Here is a 24,504-nt window from a genome sequence, read left to right as displayed (position 1 = left end):
TAATGATTTGTTAAAGCGTGTTTTGAAATTGCAGATAATTTTCATCTGTATGATATTAATGAGCAGGTAGCCTTTTTAAGCCTTCTGGGATTCCTTGTTGATGGGACCAATCAGGGAGGAGTGAAAAATGATTTCACACGCTCAGCAAGAGTTGTCGGATTGGCCCATTTGTGTTGCGGGCACCATTTTAGTTCTCATTGTATGGTGAAGCAGCTTGATGGCACAGTGGTTCATTGTCGCCGATGATTATTGGAGAAATTGGTGCGGTTTGTGCGGTGGTTGTTGTGGTGCTAATTAGCGTCCCTAGGACAGTTCAGGGAGCGGAAAGAGGATTTTTATAATGAAGAATATGTTTGTTTTAGTTGATTGTGTTTTGTGTATATTATGTATATTAATGTGTGTCTGTTCAATATGTGTTGTTCTGTATTTTATTAGTTTTATATTGTATTATATGTATTTTATTAAAATGTATATGCAGGGCTCCCTCGTAAAAGAGACTCTGGTCTCAATGGTGACTCCGATTAACACACAGTATGTGAAACACACACACATCACACCCTGTAATTATACTCATGCTAACCTAAATCAAATATGGGGGTGAAAATGTGTGTTATTATACGGAGTGTTTATCACTCCTTTGTTCTAAGGGACATTGGGCAATGTATTATAGGACCAAACAATGTGTAATAGGACCAAACACACCAAGACAGTCGTGAAGAGGGCACGACAAAGCCTATTCCCTCTCAGGAGACTGAAAAGATTTGGCATGTGTCCTCAGATCCTCAAAAAGTTCTACAGCTGCACCATCGAGAGCATCCTGACTGGTTGCATCACCGCCTGGTATGGCAACTGCTCGGCCTCCGACCGCAAGGCACTACAGAGGGTAGTGCGTACGGCCCAGTACATCACTGGGGCCAAGCTTCCTGCCATCCATGACCTCTATACCAGGTGGTGTCAGAGGAAGGCCCTAACAATTGTCAAAGACTCCAGCCACCCTAGTCATAGACTGTTCTCTCTGCTACCGCACGGCAAGCGGTACCGTAGCGCCAAGTCTAGGTCCAAGAGGCTTCTTAACAGCTTCTACCCCCTGAACAGCTAATCATGGCTACCCGGACTATTTAAATTGCTTCTCTGTTTATTGCATAGTCACTTTAACTCTACCCACATGTACATATTACCTCAATTACCCCGACTAACCGGTGCCCCCGCACATTGACTCTGTACCTGTACCCCCTGTATATAGCCTCCGAACTGTTATTTTATTTTACTGCTGCTCTTTAATTATTTGCTATTTTTATTTTTTACTTATCTATTTTTTACTTTACACTTTTTTTATTTTCTTAAAACTGCATTGTTGGTTAAGGGCTTGTAAGTAAGGATTTCACTGTAAGGTCTACACCTGTTGTATTCGGCGCATGTGGCAAATAAAATTGTATTTTATTTTAATTTATTGGATACATAATGTGTTTGTAATAGGACTTTTATTGGAAACATAATGTGTTGTAATATGACTTTTATTGGAGACATAATGTGTTGTAATAGGACTTTTATTGGAGACATAATGTGCTGTAATAAGACTTTTAATGGAGACATAATGTGTTGTAATATGACTTTAATTGGAGACATAATGTGTTGTAATAGGACTTTTATTGGAGACATAATGTGTTGTAATATGACTTTTATTGGAGACATGTGTTGTAATATGACTTTTATTGGAGACATAATGTGTTGTATTGGGACTTTTATTCGAGACATAATGTGTTTGTAATGGGACTTTTATTGGAGACATAATGTGTTGTGAAATGAATTTTATTGTATACATAATGTGTTTTGTAATATTACTTTTATTGGATACATAATGTGTTGTAATGGGACTTTTATTGGAGACATAATGGAGACATAATGTGTTGTAATGGGATTTTAATTGGAGACATAATGTGTTTTTAATAGGACTTTTATTGTAGACAATGTGTTGTAATGGGACTTTTATTGTAGACATAATGTGCTGTAATATGACTTATATTGGAGACATAATGTGTTGTAATAGGACTTTTATTGGAGACATAATTTGTTGTAATAAGACTTTTATTGGAGACATAATGTGTTGTAATATTATTTTTATTGGAGACATAATGTGTTGAAATATGACTTTTATTGGATACATAATGTGTTGAAATAGGACTTTTATTGGAGACATAATGTGTTGTAATAGGACTTTTATTGGAGACATAATGTGTTGTAATATGACTTTTATTGGAGACATAATGTGTTGTAATAGGACTTTTATTGGATACATAATGTGTTGAAATATGACTTTTATTGGAGACATAATGTGTTGTAATATGACTTTTATTGGATACATAATGTGTTGAAATATGACTTTTATTGGAGACATAATGTGTTGTAATATGATTTTTATTGGAGACATAATGTGTTGTAATCTGACTTTTATTGGAGACATAATGTGTTGTAATAGGACTTTTATTGGATACATAATGTGTTGAAATATGACTTTTATTGGAGACATAATGTGTTGAAATAGGACTTTTATTGGAGACATAGTGTGTTGTAATAAGACGTGTATTGGAGACATAATGTGTTGAAATATGACTTTTATTGGAGACATAATGTGTTGTAATATGACTTTTATTGGAGACATGTTTGTAATAGGACTTTTATTGGAGACATAATGTGTTGTAATATGACTTTTATTGGAGACATGTTTGTAATAGGACTTTTATTGGATACATAATGTGTTTGTAATATGACTTTTATTGGAGATATAATGTGTTGTAATTTGACTTTTATTGGAGACATAATGTGTTGTAATAAGACCTTTATTGGAGACATAATGTGTTGTAATAAGACTTTTATTGGAGACATAATGTGTTGTAATGGGATTTTTATTGGAGACATAATGTGTTGTAATATTAATTTTATTGGAGACATAATGTGTTGTAATAAGACTTTAATTGGAGACGTGTTTTTAATAGGACTTTTATTGTAGACATAATGTGTTGTAATATGACTTTTATTGGAGACATAATGTGTTGTAATATGACTTTTATTGGAGACATAATGTGTTGTAATATTACTGTAATTGGAGACATAATGTGTTGTAATGAGATTTTTATTGGAGACATAATGTGTTTGTAATGGGACTTTTATTGGAGACATAATGTGTTGTAATATGAATTTTATTGGAGACATAATGTGTTGTAATAAGACTTTAATTGGAGACGTGTTTTTAATAAGACTTTTATTGTAGACAATGTGTTGTAATAGGACTTTTATTGGAGACATAATGTGTTTTAATATGACTTTTATTGGAGACATAATGTTTTGTAATATGACTTGTATTGGAGACATAATGTGTTGTAATATTACTTTTATTGGAGACATAATGTGTTGTAATAGGACTTTTATTGGAGACATAATGTGTTGTAATATGACTTTTATTGGAGACATAATGTGTTGTAATATGACTTTTATTGGAGACATAATGTGTTTTAATATGACTTTTATTGGAGACATAATGTGTTTGTAATATTACTTTAATTGGAAACATAATGTGTTGAAATATTGCTTTTATTGGAGACATAATGTGTTTAAATATGACTTTTATTGGAGACATAATGTTTTGTTATAGGACTTTTATTGGAGACATAATGTTTTGTAATATTACTTTTATTGGAGACATAATGTTTTGTTATAGGACTTTTATTGGAGACATAATGTGTTGTAATAAGACTTTTATTGGAGACATAATGTGTTGTAATATGACTTTTATTGGAGACATAATGTGTTGTAATAAGACTTTTATTGGAGACATAATGTGTTGTAATAGGACTTTTATTGGAGACATAATGTGTTGTAATATGACTTTTATTGGAGACATAATGTGTTGTAATAGGACTTTTATTGTAGACATGTGTTGTATTAAGACTTTTATTGGAGACATAATGTGTTGTAATAAGACTTTTATTGAATACATAATGTGTTGTGATAAGACTTTTATTGGATACATAATGTGTTGTAATATGACTTTTATTGGAGACATAATATGTTGTAATAAGACTTTTATTGGATACATAATGTGTTTGTAATATGACTTTTATTGGAGATATAATGTGTTGTAATTTGACTTTTATTGGAGACATAATGTGTTGTAATAATACTTTTATTGGAGACATAATGTGTTGTAATAAGACTTTTATTAGAGACATAATGTGTTGTAATGGGATTTTTATTGGAGACATAATGTGTTGTAATATGAATTTTATTGGAGACATAATGTGTTGTAATAAGACTTTAATTGGAGACGTGTTTTTAATAGGACTTTTATTGTAGACATAATGTGTTGTAATAAGACTTTAATTGGAGACGTGTTTTTAATAGGACTTTTATTGTAGACATAATGTGTTGTAATATGACTTTTATTGGAGACATAATGTGTTGTAATAGGACTTTTATTGGAGACATAATGTGTTGTAATATTACTGTAATTGGAGACATAATGTGTTGTAATGGGATTTTTATTGGAGACATAATGTGTTTGTAATGGGACTTTTATTGGAGACATAATGTGTTGTAATATGAATTTTATTGGAGACATAATGTGTTGTAATAAGGCTTTTATTGGAGACATAATGTGTTGTAATAGGACTTTTATTGGAGACATGTGTTGTATTAAGACTTTTATTGGAGACATAATGTGTTGTAATAAGACTTTTATTGAATACATAATGTGTTGTGATAAGACTTTTATTGGATACATAATGTGCTGTAATAGGAATTTTATTGGAGACATAATATGTTGTAATAAGACTTTTATTGGAGACATAATGTTTTGTAATAAGACTTTTATTGGAGACATAATGTGTTGTAATAGGACTTTTATTGGAGACATAATATGTTGTAATAAGTCTTTTATTGGAGACATAATGTGTTTGAATGTGTAAAATGCCATTTACTGTATTTCTTCCTTTAGACAGTTTAGCCTACTGTGGATAGTTTAGAAGGGTACATAAAAATAGACAATTTTGCCCAGTATCTGCTAGCTAACAGTTTTTTCCCAAGTAGCTAGCCAGCCCTCTCATAACTTTGGTTCAAGTTCTGCTAAGGTCTGCTGTCTTGTCTTAAAGCTAAGGTCTGCTGTCTTGTCTTAAAGCTAAGGTCTGAAATCTTGTCTTAAAGCTAAGGTCTGCTGTCTTGTCTTAAGGCTAAGGTCTGCTGTCTTGTCTTAAGGCTAGGGTCTGCTGTCTTGTCTTAAAGCTAAGGTCTGCTGTCTGGCCTTAAAGCTAAGGTCTGAAGTCTTAAGGCTAAGGTCTGAAGGTATGGCATCCTTCTCTTGGCCTGTTGTAAACCAGGTACTCTCCTCACAGCAGGTGTGCTTCTCAATCATCCACTGACACGTCGCTGCAGAGGCTGAGAACACATGTCTAGCTGTCCAGGCCAGCCGGTCTTCAATGGATGATCATAATGTTTACTGTCCAGGCCAGCCGGTCTTCAATGGATGATCATAATGTGTACTGTCCAGGCCAGCCGGTCTTCATTGGATGATCATAATGTTTACTGTCCAGGCCAGCCGGTCTTCAATGGATGATCATAATGTTTACTGTCCAGGCCAGCCGGTCTTCAATGGATGATCATAATGTTTACTGTCCAGGCCAGCCGGTCTTCAATGGATGATCATAATGTTTACTGTCCAGGCCAGCCGGTCTTCAATGGATGATCATAATGTTTACTGTCCAGGCCAGCCGGTCTTCAATGGATGATCATAATGTTTACTGTCCAGGCCAGCCGGTCTTCAATGGATGATCATAATGTTTACTGTCCAGGCCAGCCAGTCTTCAATGGATGATCATAATGTGTACTGTCCAGGCCAGCCAGTCTTCAATGGATGATCATAATGTTTACTGTCCAGGCCAGCCGGTCTTCAATGGATGATCATAATGTTTACTGTCCAGGCCAGCCGGTCTTCAATGGATGATCATAATGTTTACTGTCCAGGCCAGCCGGTCTTCAATGGATGATCATAATGTTTACTGTCCAGGCCAGCCGGTCTTCAATGGATGATCATAATGTTTACTGTCCAGGCCAGCCGGTCTTCAATGGATGATCATAATGTTTACTGTCCAGGCCAGCCATTCTTCAATGGATGATCATAATGTGTACTGTCCAGGCCAGCCAGTCTTCAATGGATGATCATAATGTTTACTATCCAGGCCAGCCTTTCTTCAATGGATGATCATAATGTTTACTGTCCAGGCCAGCCAGTCTTCAATGGATGATCATAATGTTTACTCAAGCCAAGCCCAAGATGACTTACTTTAAACTTCTGAACTTATTTTTCTTAAAATTGCATTGTTGGTTAAGGGCTTGTAAGTAAGCATTTCACTGTAAGGTCTACACCTATTGTATTCGGCGCATGTGACAAATACAATTGGATTTGTTTTGAATTGTCTCGTTGTGCGCAAAGGGCATGCTATGTGTCTGGGTAGACTTCAAATTAAAGGTAGACTCAGCAATATGACGTGGATGCAGAAAGTAAACAGCATAGTTGATCAATTTCCGCAACAACTAGGAGCTCAACTTCTCCGCTGTAATGGTGCGGACCTGTGTACATGCGCAGTTATTGTGTGTGACTGTGAGAGCGAAGTTTGAATGGTGTGTCTTACTACTTTCCTGTCCAAACTGGCCATCCACATTAGTCAAACTGCCGCTGCATGAAAGAGGGAGGGAGGGAGAGAGATTGCTGTTGAACTAAGATGTATGTTAATACATACAGTGGGGAGAAACATTATTTAGTCAGCCACCAATTGTGCAAGTTCTCCCACTTAAAAAGATGAGAGAGGCCTGTAATTTTCATCATAGGTACACGTTAACTATGACAGACAAATTGAGATATTTTTTTCTCCTGACAATCACATTGTAGGATTTTTTATGAATTTATTTGCAAATTATGGTGGAAAATAAGTATTTGGTCACCTACAAACAAGCAAGATTTCTGGCTCTCACAGACCTGTAACTTCTTCTTTAAGAGGCTCCTCTGTCCTCCACTCATTACCTGTATTAATGACACCTGTTTGAACTTGTTATCAGTATAAAAGACACCTGTCCACAACCTCAAACAGTCACACTCCAAACTCCACTATGGCCAAGACCAAAGAGCTGTCAAAGGACACCAGAAACCTGCACCAGGCTGGGAAGACTGAATCTGCAATAGGTAAGCAGCTTGGTTTGAAGAAATCAACTGTGGGAGCAATTATTAGGAAATGGAAGACATACAAGACCACTGATAATCTCCCTCGATCTGGGGCTCCACGCAAGATCTCACCCCGTGGGGTCAAAAGGATCACAAGAACGGTGAGCAAAAATCCCAGAACCACACGGGGGGACCTAGTGAATGACCTGCAGAGAGCTGGGACCAAAGTAACAAAGCCTACCATCAGTAACACACTACGCCGCCAGGGACTCAAATCCTGCAGTGCCAGACGTGTCCCCCTGCTTAAGCCAGTACATGTCCAGGCCCGTCTGAAGTTTGCTAGAGTGCATTTGGATGATCCAGAAGAGGATTGGGAGAATGTCATATGGTCAGATGAAACCAAAATATAACTTTTTGGTAAAAACTCAACTCGTCGTGTTTGGAGGACAAAGAATGCTGAGTTGCATCCAAAGAACACCATACATACTGTGAAGCATGGGGGTGGAAACATCATGCTTTGGGGCTGTTTTTCTGCAAAGGGACCAAGACGACTGATCCGTGTAAAGGAAAGAATGAATGGGGCCATGTATCGTGAGATTTTGAGTAGGGCTGAACGATTAATTGCATTCGCGATAATATCGCGATTTGACTGAACGCGATTTTCTAATCGCAACGTGCGCGATTTGAGGTGGTCACGTGACGCGACTTTTCATGCTGTCCAGCGCAATGGCCTCTTGCTCGACGGAACAGTCAGAAACTGACACAGCTGATACTTTAATATCGAAGAGGAACAGCACGTCGGTGGTGTGGAACTATTTTGGTTTTAAAAAAGAAGATGCTGAGCAGCGTCAGGTGTTGTGCAGAGCATGCCGTGCTCCGATTGCTACTTCACGGGGTAACACTACAAACCTGTTTCAGCACTTAAAAAAATACCACAAATCAATGCATGACAGTTGTATGACCAAAATGCCGAGCATCAGTGCGCGAGACAAGCCAAATACCTCAAGACAGGGATCACTGACAGAAATGTTCGAAAGTGTCACTCCGTATGAACGTAATTCAAAACGGCACGGAGAAATCACTCGGACAATAACCGAGTTCATAGCCAAAGATATGATGCCTCTCAGCACGGTGACCAAGCCTGGGTTCATGGCATTAATACATACGCTTGATAAACGTTACAGTATACCCTCCCGCACATACTTCAGTCAGACTGCCATACCGGAGCTGTACAAAAAGTGCAAAGAGAAAGTCGCCGCGGAACTTAAAACGGTGGAGTTTTTTGCTAGCACTACTGATATGTGGTCAAGCCGCACAGCTGAGCCGTACCAGAGTCTTACAGTCCATTTTATTGATGAAGATTTCAACCTCCGAGCTCGCTGCCTACAAACTACCTACTTCCCAGACGATCACACAGGGGAAAATATTGCAGCCGGCCTGAGAGAAGGGCTTGTCAGCTGGGATCTCCACGAGGAGAATCACGTCTGCATCACGACGGACAACGCGTCGAATATGGTGCTTGCTGCGCGGCTTAATGAATGGACGAGGCTCCAATGTTTTGGCCACAGATTACATCTTGCCATTGGTAAGTTATCGTGTGTGTGTGTGTGTGTGTGTGTGTGTGTGTGTGTGTGTGTGTGTGTGTGTGTGTGTGTGTGTGTGTGTGTGTGTGTGTGTGTGTGTGTGTGTGTTTGTGTGTGTGTGTGTGTGTGTGTGTGCGCGAGTGCGAGAGAGAGAGATGCGTCGATTAGTAAAGCTGAATATACAAATATATATAAATGATATTATATAAATCGGATGGGATTAAATAAATTCATACTTCCACTCCTTTTCTAATATGTAAATTCATTTTACTTGCTTATATCATATGTCTGTCTGTGGTGGAATGCCCACCTGCATTTTTTTTCTTTTCTTGTTTTTGTTTTTTACATGTTTTTTTAGTGTTTATGAGAGAGAGAGAGAGAGAAAGAGAGAGAGAATTGACATGCAAATAAAGACCCTTTGAATTGAGAGAGAGAGAGAGGATGTGTTGTGGATGTGTGTATTTCAGAATTACAGCTAATTTGAGTGTGTAATAGTGAGAGCCTTGTATCAAAACTCAAATTGTGTGTAATACACTACTTTTTATTTCTTTTAGAAAATGCACTCAAAGATGACAGAGTGTCAAGGGCAACAGCACTGTGCAGGAAGCTGGTGGGGCACTTTTCCCACAGTTGGAAGAAGAAAGCAGCCCTGACGGAGGCACAGAGAGAGCTCAAACTCCCTGAGCACAACCTCATAACGGAGTGCCCAACAAGATGGGGTTCTAAAGAAATGATGATTGCCAGAGTGCTTGAACAGGCCAAAGCCATTTCTCAGGTATTGTCTGGAGATCGATATGCACGCTCCCTTATCCCAACCTGGCAGGATATTGACGTGTTGGAGTCGATTCACAAGGCACTGCATCCTCTACTGGAGTTTACTGATGCTCTTTCTGGAGAGGAGTATGTAAGCATCTCCTACCTCAAGCCAGTTCTCCACCTTTTTGCCACATCAGTCCTGGCTGAAGATGCTGAGGACACTGACCTGACTAAATCAATAAAAACCAAAGTCCTAGCATACCTCAATAACAAATATGGAGACCCAAACATCCAGGAGCTTTTGGATGTTGCCTGTTTCCTGGACCCTAGGTTCAAAATACAGTACATCAGTACAGACAACATCCCTGCTATCAAGACTCGTCTGAAGACAGAGATAGTAGACTTGGCACAACGTACATATCATTGGGTAAATAATTATGTATTTCACAAAAACAAAAATTTTCTGTAAAATCTAACTGGAAAACTAATGGCTGTTGTTTTCATCTAATAGGAGAAGAGGTCTCGTACTGAAACTGTTCAGATGCCTCAAAGTGCACAGTCCTTGGGGGAAAAGACGAAGAGGTCTCTTGGCAGTTTTTTCAAGACCAGTTCAGCCTCTCCTTCTTTGCCTGTAAATCTTGAAGATGTCGCAGAGGCAGAGATAAACAATTACCTGATGACTCCTACCATTGATGGAGAAGATGATCCATTGGCTTGGTGGAGGGTGCACAAGATCAGCTACCCACAGTTGTGCACCATGGCACGCAAGTATCTTTGTGTACCTGCTACAAGCGCTCCCTCAGAGCGTCTTTTTAGCACAGGAGGGAATATTGTGACTTGCACTCGCTCAGCCTTGAAGCCAGAAAAAGTCAATATTCTGGTTTTCTTAGCAAAAAACCTGTGAGCCACTGAGAACAGAACTGTTGGATAAGTATGGCTGGCAGTGCCATACTCGTAGTGAACTTTAGTCTGTGTGGTGTGTTATTGTTGTGTACTTGAGATAAGTGAGGCTCATCTATTTTATATTATAATATTCAAATCGTTTATAAAAAATAGTTTGTCTAAATTAAAAGTGCATTTCTCATTTTTTATTTATAACTTTATTTACTTTGATTTTACAAAATATTTTCAAAGCAAATTCCTTGTTTCAGTTGTGTGAAATGTTACTGACTTGGGAGCAGTAAGATACATACAATTTAAAATTATTTTTTTCTTAAGACTGTACCTTTTGCACACAGTGTTTACAAAGTTCATGCCTTTGTTTAAATTATTTAAATGCACAGTGGCAAAGCCACAGATGTTTCTGTAATGAGCAGTTCAATAAAAATGTCATTTATTTCAAGTCATACATGTTTGAATTTAATTCTAACAAATAGACCCAGCCTATGGGAAAGAACATTTCACACTAAATGTATATACTATTGTGTTGGTCATATTTAAATCATTCATTATGTTTTGTAGGGGAAAAAGGATAAATAAATTAAATCGCATATTAAATCGCAATCGCAATATTGGGGGCAAAAAATCGCAATTAGATTATTTTCCAAAATCGTTCAGCCTTAATTTTGAGTGAAAACCTCCTTTCATCAGCAAGGGCATTGAAGATGAAACGTGGCTGGGTCTTTCAGCATGACAATGATCCCAAACACACCGCCCGGGCAACGAAGGAGTGGCTTCGTAAGAAGCATTTCAAGGTCCTGGAGTGGCCTAGCCAGTCTCCAGATCTCAACCCCATAGAAAATCTTTGGAGGGAGTTGAAAGTCTGTGTTGCCCAGCGACAGCCCCAAAACATCACTGCTCTAGAGGAGATCTGCATGGAGGAATGGGCCAAAATACCAGCAACAGTGTGTGAAAACCTTGTGAAGACTTACAGAAAACATTGCCAACAAAGGGTATATAACAAAGTATTGAGAAACTTTTGTTATAGACCAAATACTTATTTTCCACCATAATTTGCAAATAAATTCATAAAAAATCATACAATGTGATTTTCTAGAATTTTTTTTCTAATTTTGTCTGTCATAGTTGACGTGTACTATGATGAAAATTACAGGCCTCTCTCATCTTTTTAAGTGGGAGAACTTGCACAATTGGTGGCTGACTAAATAGTTTTTTTCCCCACTGTATATTATTTATACAGGCATTAGGGAGTTCTATTGTTGTCCCAGCACATAGCTAGCTAGGCACGGGCTGCATGCGGCCTTGGGGCCTTTGGCAGAACACTTTATCATGTTTTTACCCCTCATGAATATTTAAAAACGTAAATTACTTGCCATGTACAAACTTCATATGCTGGGGGGATGGTGGAGGGAAAAGATACATGAAAATTAATTTTATTTTCTCTGAGAGTGACGGAAAATCAATTAATCTTGATGTATGATTTAATGCAGGGCAGGGTAGGAGAGGCAGGAGGGAATGGCTACAGCTGTTCTGGTTGGAGGGGCTATATATTATAGTTGGTGTGTTTGACAGCTTCTGACGGAAAGAGCTGAGGAATATCAGACAGGTGAGGCAACAGGAAAACACTATTGGAGGATACAAACTGTTCCAGGGACTGGTATAAACCATACCGTTAACGGAACAGGAAAACTCTATTGGAGGATACAAAGTGTTTCCAGGGACTGGTATAAACCATACCGTTAACGGAACAGGAAAACTCTATTGGAGGATACAAACTGTTCCAGGGACTGGTATAAACCATACCGTTAACGGAACAGGAAAACTCTATTGGAGGATACAAACTGTTCCAGGGACTGGTATAAACCATACCGTTAACGGAACAGGAAAACTCTATTGGAGGATACAAAGTGTTTCCAGGGACTGGTATAAACCATACCGTTAACGGAACAGGAAAACTCTATTGAGCTATTTCTATTTTCTCTCCCCCTGTTCACCTCCGCCTCCCGCCAAAATCTGCCACTGCTAGTTGTCAATATTTATGGTGTCCCGTCTTTGTGGAACATCTTGTTCGTTGGAATAACTAGTCATATGCTTGTGTCCGTCTGTCTGTAATTTATTTTGTTGAGGCCTCATGTGGCCATTTTAGGAGAATTGAGATTTAGCACCCGTCAGATAAATGTGCCAAGGTAATATAACGCTACTGGATAGAGTGACACAACTATTTACTGCCCGCTTTAAAGTTTTCTAACAAGTCACAGTTTGCAACTTGTTGTCTCTCTCACTGGGCACAGGGCTGTAAATAGAAAACTGTGTGGATAAATGATTACTCTTTCTGAGAGGGATCTATTAAGCACTGCAGTAACCTTAACCAAAACCAACCCTACTCACATGCAACCCAGTTTACATAACAGAACTATGGTTCCATTTTTTAACAAGATGCAGTATTAATCTCTCTCCATATTGCTTTATCAGAGGTTGTTATGTTTTTATGTAATTATTTATTGTCACATTATTACAGTAATTGAACAATGAGCTCAGCCTATACAACCAAATGATAGGCAGAAAAGTTGGATATTTTAATATTATTCACATGAATAGTATATACAGAATATTATATACAGTAGCTTATATTCCAACATATTGCTGTGAAATGCGATGTTGGTTTGAGAACTTTTTTCACGGAGTGCCGTGATGCTATTCCAAAGTATTGGAAGTCAAACATGTCACCCACTTACTGGGAGATGAATGGCCGACCTGCCTGTAGTGGCTACTGCCGATGAGTGACAACTGAGAAGCGTCGTGTCACTTTCCAGCTATGTGTCTGTCAGGAGGGAGTGTCTGTTGGTGGCCAAACAGTTGCCTCCTTTCACTCATGAGAGAGTGTGAGAGAGAGAGTGTGTGTTGCCTCCTTTCGAGAGAGAGAGAGAGAGGTTTAGAGGGAGAGACCCAGCTAGTTGCCACCAGTGCCCCTCTGCCAAGGAGAGGCCTGTGTTCCGCTGCACCATACATTCCATTCCATTTATGAACAGATTTCAGTGGTCAACAACACTAGTAATCAACAATCAGTTAAACATCTGTTACTATCTATTAATAAACCCTTCGTCGCAGATTTACTGCGGGGAAGACGGCTGGTGGCATTCGCTCCAAAACTTATGTGTGCGGCTGGCGAGGGGCAGCTTGGAGCGGGCAGGCGGAGGCCCGACAGCATTTGTAAATGTGAGACAAATTAGAGAGCAGGAGACAACTAAATTAAAACGGCAAACGACCGTGGCCAGATGGAGCGCCATATAACAAATGGAAGAAGTTGAAGAGATGCCAGTTGTACAGACGTTGCAGGGAATTGATTTGGGAGAGCAGATCAAAAGGTTATATTGTCACTTAGCAGACTGAGAGTGGGTCTGTATAGGTCTGTGGCCTCATGGTTGGTAGTACATTCATTCACATGTATGGAGTGGTTCTGTCCACTGTCGTTTAGAAGCTGTTTAGTGATTGGAGAGGGAAGTAAACATGGTTACTGGGGTCTTCATATTGAAACTGTTGTTGTCAACACATAGCTGGATGTTCAATATTAACTGGTGTTTTCCTGTCAAAATGATACTTAACCTGCGCTGACCTCTCATTGGATTAGATTTGGTTTGGGGTGTAGCCTGAGGCCTAGTGTAGTGTTGTTGATAGATTGTAGTTTGGGGAAGTATATTTAATGTGGAGTAGAATATGTCTGTTATACAGTACTAATGGTTGTTTAGGAGCAGAATAGGAGGAGTGTGTTTTAACAGTAATTTGTGCTATTACATAGTAGACAATAATGGTAACTTGGATTCAATAAAGTAATGTAAATGTAACTATAATTTAATTGAGACATACAGTGCATTTGGAAAGTATTCAGACCACTTGCTTTTCCCCAGAAAATGTTACGCTACAGCCTTATTCTCAAATGGATAAAAATAAATAAAAAAAGCTCAGCAATCTATACACACTACCCCATAATGACAAAGCGAAAACAAGTTTTTAGACATTTTTGCTAATTTATTAAAAATAGAAAACAGAAATACCTTATTTACATAAGTATTCAGACCTTTTGCTATGAGACTCCTGTTTCCATTTGATCATCCTTGAGATGTTTCTACAACTTGATTGGAGTCCACCTGTGGTAAATACAATTGATTGGACATGATTTGGAAAGGCACACACCTGTCTATATAAGGTCCCACAGTTGACAGTGCATGTCAGAGCAAAAACCAAGCCATGAGGTCAAAGGAATTGTCCGTAGAGCTCCGTGACAGGATTGTGTCGATGCAAAGATCTGGGGAAGGGTACCAAAACATGTCTGCAGCATTGAAGGTCCCCAAGAACACAGTGGCCTCCATCATTCTTAAATGGAAGAAGTTTGGAACCACCAAGACTCTTCCTAGAGCTGGCCGCCCGGCCAAACTGAGCAATCGGGGGAGAAGGGCCTTGGTCAGGGAGGTGCCAAGAACCTGATGGTCACTCTGACAGAGCTCCAGAGTTCCTCTGTGGGGATGGGAGAACCTTCCAGAAAGACAGCCATCTCTGCTGCACTCCCCAATCAGGCCTTTATGGTAGAGTGGCCAGACGGAAGGCACATGACATCCCGCTTGGAGTTTGCCAAAAGGCTCCTAAAGGACTCTCAGACCATGAGAAACAAGATTATCTGGTCTGATGAAATCAAGATTGAACTCTTTGGCCTGAATGCCAAGCGTCACATCTGGAGGAAACCTGGCACCATCCCTACGGTGAAGCATGGTGGTGGCAGCATTATGCTGTGGGGATGTTTTTCAGCAGCAGGGACTTTGAGACTAGTCAGTATCGAGGGAAAGCTGAACGGAGCAAAGTACAGAGAGATCTTTGATGTAAACCTGCTACAGAGCGCTCAGGACCTCCGACTGGGGCAAAGGTTCACCTTCCAACAGGACAACGACCCTAAGCACACAGCCAAGACAACGCAGAAGTGGCTTCGGGACAAGTCTCTGAATGTCCTTGAGTGGCCCAGCCAGAGCCTGGACTTGAACATGATCGAACATCTCTGGAGAGACCTGAAAATAGCTGTGAGGTAATGCTCCAACCTGACAGAGCTTGAGAGGATCTGCAGAGAAGAATGGGAGAAACTCCCCAAATACATGTGTGCCAAGCTTGTAGCGTCATACCCAAGAAGACTCAAGGCTGTAATCACTGCCAAAGGTGCTTCAACAAAGTACTGAGTAAAGGGTCTGCAATCTTATGTTAATGTGATGTTTCAGTTTTTTATTTGTAATACATTTGCAAACATTTCGAAAAACCTGTTTTTGCTTTGTTATTGTGCGTAGATTTATGAGGGATTTTTTAAATATTTTTTATCCATTTTAGAATAATCTGGGAACGAAACAAAATGTGGAAAAGTCAAGGGGTCTGAATACTTTCCAAATGCACTGTATCCTGCAGAGCATTGGTTTAGTTTAAAGTATGTGACTTGTTTTTTTTTTAAGCATAAAGGTACTGTAACTTGCCTAGGCTTCGGTTTGTCAATCTTTCCCTAGGAATGCTGCTCTGAAGACTGCTCTTTAGGTTATAGAGGTATGAGCATATCTGTTTATAGTAAATGGATGTGCAGCAGTAGCGTGAGGAGAGAGTTCATTTAGTTGGGGTTAAGGACTGCATGTTAATGAAATCGATCATGAGCACTGCCATTATGATAATGGCTCTCACCACTTCCCACGTGGCGTCATATTTGATTTCTGGCCTTTTGGGATCACTCTGAGAACACAAAGAAGAAAAATAGATTTGTAGACATTGTTCTGCTCTACGACCCCCTTATATCTGCTCTACGACCCCTTATATCTGCTCTACGACCCCTTATATCTGCTCTACGACCCCTTATATCTGCTCTACGACCGCTTTATATCTGCTCTACGACCGCTTTATATCTGCTCTACGACCCCTTATATCTGCTCTACGACCCCTTATATCTGCTCTACGACCCCTTATATCTGCTCTACGACCCCTTATATCTGCTCTACGACCGCTTTATATATGCTCTACGACCGCTTTATATCTGCTCTACGACCGCTTTATATCTGCTCTACGACCGCTTTATATCTGCTCTACGACCCCTTATATCTGCTCTACGACCCCTTATATCTGCTCTACGACCGCTTTATATCTGCTCTACGACCCCTTATATCTGCTCTACGACCGCTTTATATCTGCTCTACGACCCCTTATATCTGCTCTACGACCCCTTATATCTGCTCTACGACCCCTTATATCTGCTCTATGACCCCTTATATGTGCTCTACGACCCCTTTATATCTGCTCTACGACCGCTTATATCTGCTCTACGACCCCTTATATCTGCTCTACGACCCCTTTATGAAAAACAGAAATGCCAGTTTTTACTGAACTGAATGCAATTTATTCAGTCGGATCTGAAGATGAGCCAGTTAAAGGGAGATTAGATTGTGGTTAATGAACTCGTAGGGTCTGGAGAGGAACGGTCATTACTCTGTAATGTAGAGCCTTTTAATTCCCACTACTGTAGCAGTCCTGGCTGGCCTAATGTATGATTTTACATTCTGTTTTGGAATAAAGTGGTCACTGCCATTTTGTCTTGTTCATTTAAAGTGCCATTATTCAGACGTATTTAAAAATGATGTATTATGTCTTGTTCGTTCCGTTGCTCCTTTCAATGTATGGAATGACTTTAGTATTCCCCAGTCGAAGGACAGTAACACAACTAATACTGTAATACTTCTCTCACTGTGTGTAGGATAGTCTTTTCCTTGACGTACATAACCTGGTAACACTTAATATACAATCATTTGTTTCTTTAATCTTTGTCTGTGTATATCTTTATTTATTTTGAGGCATCGCTACTAGAATCTCTCATATCATCACCCACCAGAAATCTCTTTTGTATTTTGTCCAGGAGATGTATTTTCTGCCTTGCGGTTTCTTACCCCTCTCTTTACCTCTGGCCCAGATAGGAGAGGGCTGGACTGACAGGTACTATGTGTTATGAGGACGAGACAGGGCCGACACACACTAGATTATAAAACACAGAGACGTGCAGAGATCAGATAAACAATTTGCCACCAAACTTGTCTATCCGTAATTCTCTCTGCCCAGTCTGCTCAATGTCGGATGGGGAGGAAGTAGAGAGGGCGGGAGAGAGATATGGAGGGGGGTGGGAGAGGAGGGATAGGAGCACAAATGAACAGTGAGAAATCCACCTGGCTGATAGCAGTCAGGTTAGCATTTTTTCTCTCCCCCTTTCCCCCTCCTCTCCCCCTCTCCTCTCCCCCTCTCTATCTCTCTCTCCTCTCTCTCTGGGTTAATTCACTGGATGAAAAGCTGGTCTGTGTGATGTCTCATATATCACCAACAGGGCATCAGTAATCTTTGCTCAAGGGCACAGATAACAGACAGATAGACATGTGAATGAGATGGACAAAAAGCAACTCATCCTTTTCTGCTACCTCCACGGAGGAGATAAAGCAAGATTTATGACTCATCTCAGACCACAGAGCGGCCACGGCGGCCGTTTTTCAACGGCTCCAGAAATTGGTGCTGGAAAACAATCTGTTTGTGTCTGTGTCCGTCAGGTGCTGTGGAAGGAAATTGGGTCCTTCAGGCTTTTTACTCAGCAGTCAGCTATTTTCTTTATAGCAGTTTTGTTTTTAATGGTATCCATAAATACAGTATATTATGTAGGGTTATAAGTACCTTTATCACCCAAAGTGATGTGTCTGTGTGTGTGATGTGGCCACTGCCAGCAATCCTTTGGTGCCTGGCTTTTGAACTGAACCCCCTCAGTGATAGGCTAGACAAAGTATGGCTATAGTTCTCAGTTTGTTGAATGATTGACATTGAATACATGATATTAAAGACATCACTACCTTCTTGTTCAGCTTGATTGACAGACAATATATACTGAACAAAAATATAAATGCAACATGCAACAATTTCAACGGTTTTACTGAGTTACAGTTCATATAAGGAAATCAGTCAATTGAAATAAATAAATTAGGCCCTAATCTATGGATTTCACATGTGGTTTACGGTTGTGAGGCAGGTTGGACGTACTGCTAAATTCTCTAAAACGACATTGGAGGCGGCTTATGGTAGAGAAATGAACATTAAATTATCTGGCAACAGCTCTGGTGGACATTCCTGCAGTCAGCATGCCAATTGCACGTTCCCTCAACTTGAGACATTTATGGCAGTGTGTTGTGTGACAAAACTGCAAATTTTAGAGTGGCCTTTTTATTGTCCCCAGCACAAGGTGCACCTGTGTAATGATCATGCCGTTTAAGCTTTTTGTGCGGATGGAACATTTCTGGGATCTTTTTATTTTAGCTCATGAAACATGGGACCAATACTTTACATGTTGCGTTTATATTTTTGTTCAGTATATTTGCTTTTATACGATAATATGCAGTTAAAGCTGCAATAACAGAAGAATATGAAATTAAAAGCACATTGAAAGAAAGTGGTTACGTCCCAAGTTAGAATTTTGTCAGTTACACATTCTGATTTAAAGATAACTTTAGTACAGCGTGTACTTAATAATCCTAACTCCAAAGTTATAACCCAGAGGATTGTGGGCCGGCACACAAGTCATAAAAAAAAATGCTTCAGGAAATTCAGAATTTCACCCCAGAGAGTTGGACCAGGCCTATTTGTATACTCCTCCGCTTGGCTAAAGCACAAGAACAGAATGATGGGTTTACGTCCCAAATGGCACCCTATTCCCTTTATAGTGCACTACTTTTGACCAGAGCCCATCAGGAATTAGGGTGCCATTTGGGATGCACACATAATGCTTCATCTCTTAAGTGTCCAATTTAGAAAAATTGAGGATAATTGCACACCAATACAGGGATAATATATGCTCTGGAATCTTCTTGGCATCTTTTTAGAGTCATTTTAAGTTTTCCTCTTCATCCCTCCTGTAACTAAAGTATTACATGTATTTATCTCAATGATTACTCTGTGCTCAATATATTAAAACATTGAATGAACAGGACATCGGAAATTCTGCACATTTCTTGGGTATTGTGTTCAATGGGAAAGGTCCAATTGACCAGCTATGCAGAAAGCTAGGTACTGAAGCTATGGGCTTCAAGTTACATTCTAACTCGTCTCTGGTGGACATTTATTAACAGTTATTAACAGTTCTATTACTATATTACACAACTGTTTTGTATTATTATTATTATTTTATTATATATTAATTATATTATTATTTACTATTTTGTTTCCTAACCTATATATATATATGTCTAAAATACAAATTGTCTGCACTATAAGTAACTGAAAAACAATAATGTGCATCATTAGTGAGTAGAGTTCTCAGTCGTATGATGTTGACAACACAGGGAGCAGGCTGCAGGACTTTACAGGACTGCTCTCTTCTGTTCTGTTCTGGATCAGGTTGCACTGTGGGGGAAACATGTAAACGTCTCCTCTCCTCTGGGTCTCCTCAGCGCACACACGGACACACACACGCTTCCAGAGAGCTGCCATATTGGAGGGCACAGAGGGATCAGCTTAAAGCAACATGCTTGTTGACTCTGATATCCTATCTGAGCCCATCATTTCCCCAGTTTACAGTGCTGGCTGCTAACTGGGCTGATGGCAGAATATTAGCATGGGGTTGGTGCTAGCCAGAGGATCTCGCCCACAGCAGGAGACTGAAGGCTGGGGCATGTGTTTGTGCCTGTCGAGTGTTGGCTGAAAGAGAGTCTCTGTCTGTCTCAGACCTGGTTTCAAATACTATTTGAAATCATGAAATACTTTGAGCATTTGGTCTAGCTTGCCTGGAGTGCCAGATGGGCGTCGTTCAACGTTTTGAAACTATTCAATTGGTCCATTAAGGCAGGAAAGCTCAATCAATAACATATGATAGATACAAATTATTTTAAATAGTATTTGAACCCAGGTCAGTTTTTTTCTTCTGGCTGCTGTTCTCTCTCACCCCACACCAGGCAGTGTAAATGAGGGGCAGGTCATGGTGAGAGGGAGGGAGGAGGGGGTGAGGAGGATAGCGGACGAGGAGGAGGGTATACCAGGCACAATAAGCAGATGTTCTGATGTGGTAATGGAGGGAGGGAGGGAAAAGAGGAGGACAGGACAGGCTGTGAGATGTAAAGCATTCACTTGTTGTGCACATTCGCCTCTCGCCTGCTGCTTGTCTCTCTCCGCAGCCCCTAGAGCCCTGATGTACCTGCTGTCACTGGCGAGGATCCACGGCCAACACTGACATCTGTTCAGACTAGCTCAGCGCAGAGGCGGAATCTGAATGTCAATGTCATACGCCGCCACGGAATGAAGAAGATAGAAGAGGAGTGGTTAACTCGGCGACCATCATCCTTCAGTGAAAGGTTAGCTGTTAGCTGTTTAGTGTGTGGTGTAGTGATGGCCGACTTCAATCAGACCACTGGCCTGCGTCTGTCAGAACACAGGGGCCGCCATTCAGCCAATGAGAGGACAGATTGATTTAGTTGTGGCTGTGGATAGGCTGAGGATGGGACTGTACGGCAGTTCTATCTATCTCTCTCTCTCTCTCTCTCTCTGTGCTCGGTCACCCCAGTGAACAGGGTTCAGCCTCAGTCTAGACTAGAGCAATTAATAAAACCAGTCTGCTCATCATTATCCTCCTGAGGGCTTAATGATGGCATAACAACATATCAACTGTCACTGTCTCACCCCTAAACTATGAGACTGCCTGTAACACAGGATCTGCACTATGTCATACCAATACTACTGCGTTACGTACATGATGACTGGTGCAGAGAAACATGGTACAGTAGGATCTAAAGGAGCAACAACATGGGATTTCCCTGTAAATCGCTGAACTAAATTCCCTTTCCATGTTTCCCATGTGTCTTGTCTGATTAGAGACCTGGTAATTGTGTGAGTTCAGATCCAGGAGTTGGCCCCATCCAGGAGCCACAACCTTAAGATTGCATCTACACAGAGAGAGAGAGAGGGGCCTGATGAAAATGTTCTTGAGAGCTGGAAAAGTAATTGCAAAGCTAAGGTTAGTAATTTTGCGGTATTAAATTACCTGTCAGTATCTAAATGAAGTAGTTCTTCAGCTCTGCCCAAACTCACAGCTCCCTCCCTCCCTCCGCTCCTCAGCTGAGCCTCTCAAGGTGGTGTAGCTTTACTGTGTAAGGCAGTATACCCCCACCATATCATTCTATCATTCAGCTGAGTTCATGGTGTTGTTTTAGCAGATTTGAGTCTCATTACGCCAACCTAGCTCCTGTCTGATTGATATGTTTATTACAGTACCGTCTCACAATACAAATGATGCATGAATCACATTACGTTTATACTGTCTCCTCTCTCGGAAACAAAGAAAGAGAGAGAGACATGGCCTGCGTCCCAAATGGCACCCTATTACCTATATAGTGCACTACTTTTGACCAGGGCCCTATAGGGAAAAGGGACCATTTGAGACACAACCATGGTAGCTGGTTAGAGAGGGGCTCATTAACATCTCGTTACTGGATAAGTGCCTCTCATTTTCTCCTGGAGACTCACTCGAGCCCGGCCCAGACTAACTGATTTTTATATCTCTCTGAAGATTACAACCCCTCTCCCCGTTGCCTTGCCCTCTAACGTGTACTGTTAATTCCCCTCTTTGTGACAACGACGCAACCGACACGACCAACGCCGGTTACATTCATTTTTAATGTCGGCCACTCCGCGTCGTTGACCTTCAATTCCTGCTGAGTACAACACCTGCTGACCCACGGCCCTAAATCTGTCAGAGGGGAGATGTATACTCCCTCCGTCCCTCTTTCTCTCTCTCGCTCGATCTCTCTTTTAACCGCCCTCCCAGGCCCACACCCTCATGTCATGTCCCTGAGATGTTCTACGTATTGTTTCAACACATACCTCTACCACCATAATGAGGGGAGAGAGAGAAATTGAGCTGTTTCATCCATCCCCATGAGGAGTCTCTTGTTTTCTCTCCAGACTGTCTATTTGAAAGCTATATAATTTTCGCAGAATTTATCGACGAAAATGTATCTGGTTTGATGACGGATGCTAAGGGCCTTTCTATTGACACGCTCATTGACAGTTCACACTCCCGAGTGGCGCAGTAATCTAAGGCACTGCATCTCAGTGCTTGAGGCGTCACTACAGACCCCCTGGTTTGATTCCAGGCTGTATCACAACCGGCCGTGATTGGGAGTCCCATAGGGCGGCGCACAATTGGCCCAGCGTCGTCCGGGTTTGGCCGGTGTAGGCCGTCATTGTAAATAAGAATTTGTTCTTAACTGACTTGCCTAGTTAAATAAAGGTAAAATAAATAAAAAAGAAACACTACATTCTGCATCTTATTATCTGTATCTGGCTAAATGACACCTTGGAAGAGAAGGTCGGGCTGTGAGAGGAGGTCGATGGGGCAGGCTGTATTGTTCTAGCAGGGCCGTGTCAGGTGTCACCACGCTGTGATGTAACACTTCAGAAGGAACATTTCTTATTGTCCGGCTGGCTGGCTGGCTGGCTGGCTGGCTGGGGTCTCAGACTGATAAAGACATCAGAATGTATGCACTCACTAACTGTAAGTGGCTCTGGATAAGAGAGTCTGCTAAATGACTAAAATGTAGATGTGAATATGGGAAGCAACCCCATGATGGTTAATGGACATAATGCGGGGGTCTTTTTTAACTTTCTGGAAGCTCAAAAGTTATTTTTCTTTCTTTGCAAGTGTTTTTTCTCTGGGCTCAGGAATGAAGATGGAGAAATGGCTTGTGCTACATGCTGCCAAACTTTACAGATGGGTTCAGGCACATTGAGATTAATTGTTGACTCGGGATTGACCCTCGACTCCAGTTATTTAAAACAACTATTAATCTCTGGCTTGGATGTGAATGGAGAACATGAACATACATCTATACAGATGGAAACCATTACAATAACCACAACCCCACTCTGTTAGAAATCATTTACAGGCATGTCATTACATGAACCATACAGGAATGTCCCTTTGGTTACCTTTTAATATGTAAGATTTCCAAAGGAATGTCTAGATTACACATACTAATGAGGCTGATTAATAATTTTAAGCCCTTTGGCATTGTGTTCTCATAGTGACCTCTGAACCTGTCAGAGACATGTTAGGTGCCAGGACCCAACACCTGCTGAAGGGGGTGGGATCATGGTGTGTGCGTGTGCATGTATGTGTGCGCGTGCGTGCATGCTTACATGCGTCGTGTGTGTGTGTGTATTTTAGAGCAGGGTTCCCCCCCACAAGTTTAGTTTTTTGCCCTAGCACTACACAGTTGATTCAAAACCAAAACGGGGGGGTGCACTTTGGAAAACCCTGTTTTAGAGGAGGGGGTGCACTTTGGAAAACCCTGTTTTAGAGGAGGGGGTGCACTTTGGACCCTGCAGACCCTGCATCCTGACCCCCCAACCCCCCTCCTGTTGCCACTGTGGCCCTAAACCCAGTGGCTCTAGATGCTCCGGTGGATAACTCACGGCTCACTTGACCGTGCTTACAGGAAGCCCATTGTTGCATGGGACAGAATTCAGGGGGGAAGTGGTGTAATCCTGGCTCTGTCCTGGATCAGTCAGGTTGGATTTCACACACAGACCCCTGATCAGGCTGCATAGCAGCCCTCAGCCAAGCTAGGCCCCTCGATACAACGCACCCACCATTCCCTAGGAGACAGGGAATCACCTCCTCCCCACAGGAGCAGAGAAAGTAGTCCATATAAAGAGAGAGAAATGGCCATCGAATTGTAGCATAGGAGCTGGTTATTAAAATAATGAAGGGGGAGGAGTAATAATGCATGTGTAACCTGTTGTGATGTAATTGTCTTATGGTATTCTAATTAGATAGGAATTAGAACAATGTCTCTCCAATATTTTAGCAAAGTCATTAGAGAAAACAAAAAAAAACACAGTGTTTACACACATACAGTGAGGGAAAAAAGTATTTGATCCCCTGCTGATTTTGTACCTTTGCCCACTGACAAAGAAATGATCAGTCTATAATTTTAATGTCAAAAATGTTATAAATTGATTTTGCATTTTAAA

The 24,504-nt window shown here is 40.7% G+C and overlaps 2 protein-coding genes across 2 annotated transcripts in view; both read left to right on the top strand.

Annotated features, from left to right (window-relative positions):
* The window catches only part of LOC311110701 (leucine-rich melanocyte differentiation-associated protein-like), a gene marked incomplete at both ends in the record, with an annotated part of 340,674 nt that overhangs the window by 121,375 nt on the left and 194,795 nt on the right, over positions 1-24,504 (top strand). The window lies entirely within an intron of this gene.
* Positions 8,223-10,893, top strand: LOC311110700 (E3 SUMO-protein ligase ZBED1-like). The gene is made up of 3 exons (XM_084153243.1): positions 8,223-8,792; positions 9,345-9,973; positions 10,058-10,893. Exons 1-3 carry the CDS (start codon positions 8,234-8,236, stop codon positions 10,448-10,450), a joined length of 1,581 nt encoding a protein of 526 aa, XP_084009369.1. The 5' UTR covers positions 8,223-8,233; the 3' UTR covers positions 10,451-10,893.

The sequence above is a fragment of the Coregonus lavaretus genome, assembly GCF_964263955.1.
Source record: "Coregonus lavaretus genome assembly, chromosome: 36".
NCBI lineage: Eukaryota > Metazoa > Chordata > Actinopteri > Salmoniformes > Salmonidae > Coregonus > Coregonus lavaretus.
Note: the sequence above shows the minus strand (reverse complement) of the source record. Positions and strands in the feature narration are given on the sequence as shown.

Bases quoted from the DNA above. Each gene is read 5' to 3' on its own strand.
- LOC311110700 (XM_084153243.1), top strand. From the start codon at position 8,234: ATGTTCGAAAGTGTCACTCCGTATGAACGTAATTCAAAACGGCACGGA. The intron at 8,793-9,344 runs GTAAGTTATCGT...TATTTCTTTTAG, and splicing joins CAGATTACATCTTGCCATTG to AAAATGCACTCAAAGATGAC. The intron at 9,974-10,057 runs GTAAATAATTAT...TTCATCTAATAG, and splicing joins CACAACGTACATATCATTGG to GAGAAGAGGTCTCGTACTGA.